General features: G+C 46.7%; 1 protein-coding gene across 1 annotated transcript; it reads right to left on the reverse strand.

Moving 5' to 3' along the window:
- Nucleotides 1-1,213, reverse strand: LOC120268454 (uncharacterized mitochondrial protein AtMg00810-like). The gene is made up of 4 exons (XM_039275857.1): nucleotides 986-1,213; nucleotides 457-834; nucleotides 268-408; nucleotides 1-210 (listed from the first exon to the last, which is right to left on the reverse strand). The coding sequence occupies exons 1-4, from the start codon at nucleotides 1,211-1,213 to the stop codon at nucleotides 1-3; spliced, it is 957 nt and encodes a 318-aa protein (XP_039131791.1).
- Between the last annotated feature and the right edge of the window lie 571 nt (nucleotides 1,214-1,784).

The raw sequence follows: 1,784 nt of genomic DNA on the forward strand, positions 1-1,784 counted from the left end.
CTATGCCTTGGTGAAGAAATCAGCCACCTGGACCTCTGTAGAAAGATAGTGAAGTGACACAGTCTGGGCACGTACATGGCATCGTGTGAAGTGTGCATTCAAACCAAAATGTTTGGTCAACTCATGCTTGACTGGATCTGCAGCAATCTGAAGGGCTCTAGTACTGTCACAGTGAATAGGAATGGGAGATGTGATGGGCACACCAAAGTCCTATAGAATCGAACGCAGCTAAAGCACCTCCTGGATGGTAGAAGCCAACGCACGAACCTCAACCTCAGCACTAAACTTGGCAACAGTAGGCTGTTTCTTGGTCTTCCAAACTACAAGAGAAGAGCCAAGAAAGATACAGTAACCAGTGACAGAGACCCGATCATCAGAACAACTGGCCCAGGTAGCATCTAAATAGGCCTGCAATTGAAGAGTGGACTAACGTGAGTAGAACAGACCACGAGATACAGTGCAACGAAGATATCGCAATATCCGAATAAAATTAGCATAATGAACAGAAGTGGGTGCCGCAATAAACTGACTGAGGATGTGAACTGCATGGGACATGACTGGACGGGTGACGGCTAAGTAGACCAAACTGCTAACCAGATGTCGATAACGGGAAGGATCAGATAAGGGAATCCCATTAGAGGCACGAAGCCGCAAATGTAACTCCATCGGTGTAGCAGCAATACGGGTATCAGTCAAACCAGAGCGAGCAAGTAGGTCGTGAGTATAACGCAGCTGAGAGAGACGGTAATCATCAGGATGAGAAGTAATATCGATACCCAAGAAGTAACGAAGCGAACCTAAATCAACCATCAAGAAAGTCTCACATAACTTCTGCTTCACAAGGTAATGTGAGCAGAGTCATCATTGATAAGAATCATATCATTGACATATAGAAGAAGAATGGTCTGCCCACGAGAGGAAGAGTGAATGAAGACTGCTGGATCATGTATGCTCGGAGTGAAACAAGCAACCTCAACTACTGTACTGAACCGTTGAAACCAGGCCCGTGGAGCCTATTTGAGACCATAAAGAGCGCGGCAAAAACGACAAACAGACCCCCAGAGGCACCCGAAGGCCGGGGGTGGGGGGGGGAAGGAGTCATGTAAATCTCCTCCTTTAAGTCCCTATGAAGAAACACATTCTTGACATCAAGCTGATGAAGAACCCAACCACGAACAGCAGTAACAACAACCAAAGTGAGCATAGTGTGCATGTGGGCTACTAGGGCAAAAGTTTCCTCATAGTCGCGGCCATACTCTTATTGAAAGCCACGAGCAGCCAAACACGCTTTATACCGCTCAAGAGACTCGTCAGAATGAGTCTTTACACGGTAGATTCAACAACAGGTGATGGGAACGACATGAGGAGGAAGGGAAACAAGATCCCACGTATGAGTCCGAGTCAAAGCATTAAGCTCCTCTGCCATGGCAGTCCTCCACTCAGGTAATTGAACTGCTTCCTGGTAGGTACCTGGCTCAAAGACATCTAAAACACTGGTGCTAGCAGAAGCATAACGGATAGAGGGATGTAAAGTAGAGCGATTGTGTAAAGAATAAGTGTGAGAGTGTACCTCAAGAGTTGGATCGATAGTAGGAGAGGTGTCAGAAATAATCGATCGAGATGGAGGCTCTGTGGGATCCCGATGGTGGTATGTGAAATGAACAGGTGGGTGAGCAAAAGAAAGCCAAGGAGAAGGGGAAGACACTATAGAAGACTCAACAGATAAAGGAGGGGAAGACACTGCAGGAGACTCAACATATAAAGGATGAGAGGAGTCAAGAGAG

The sequence above is a fragment of the Dioscorea cayenensis genome, chromosome 9 (genome assembly GCF_009730915.1).
Source record: "Dioscorea cayenensis subsp. rotundata cultivar TDr96_F1 chromosome 9, TDr96_F1_v2_PseudoChromosome.rev07_lg8_w22 25.fasta, whole genome shotgun sequence".
In the NCBI taxonomy this organism is placed as follows: domain Eukaryota; kingdom Viridiplantae; phylum Streptophyta; class Magnoliopsida; order Dioscoreales; family Dioscoreaceae; genus Dioscorea; species Dioscorea cayenensis.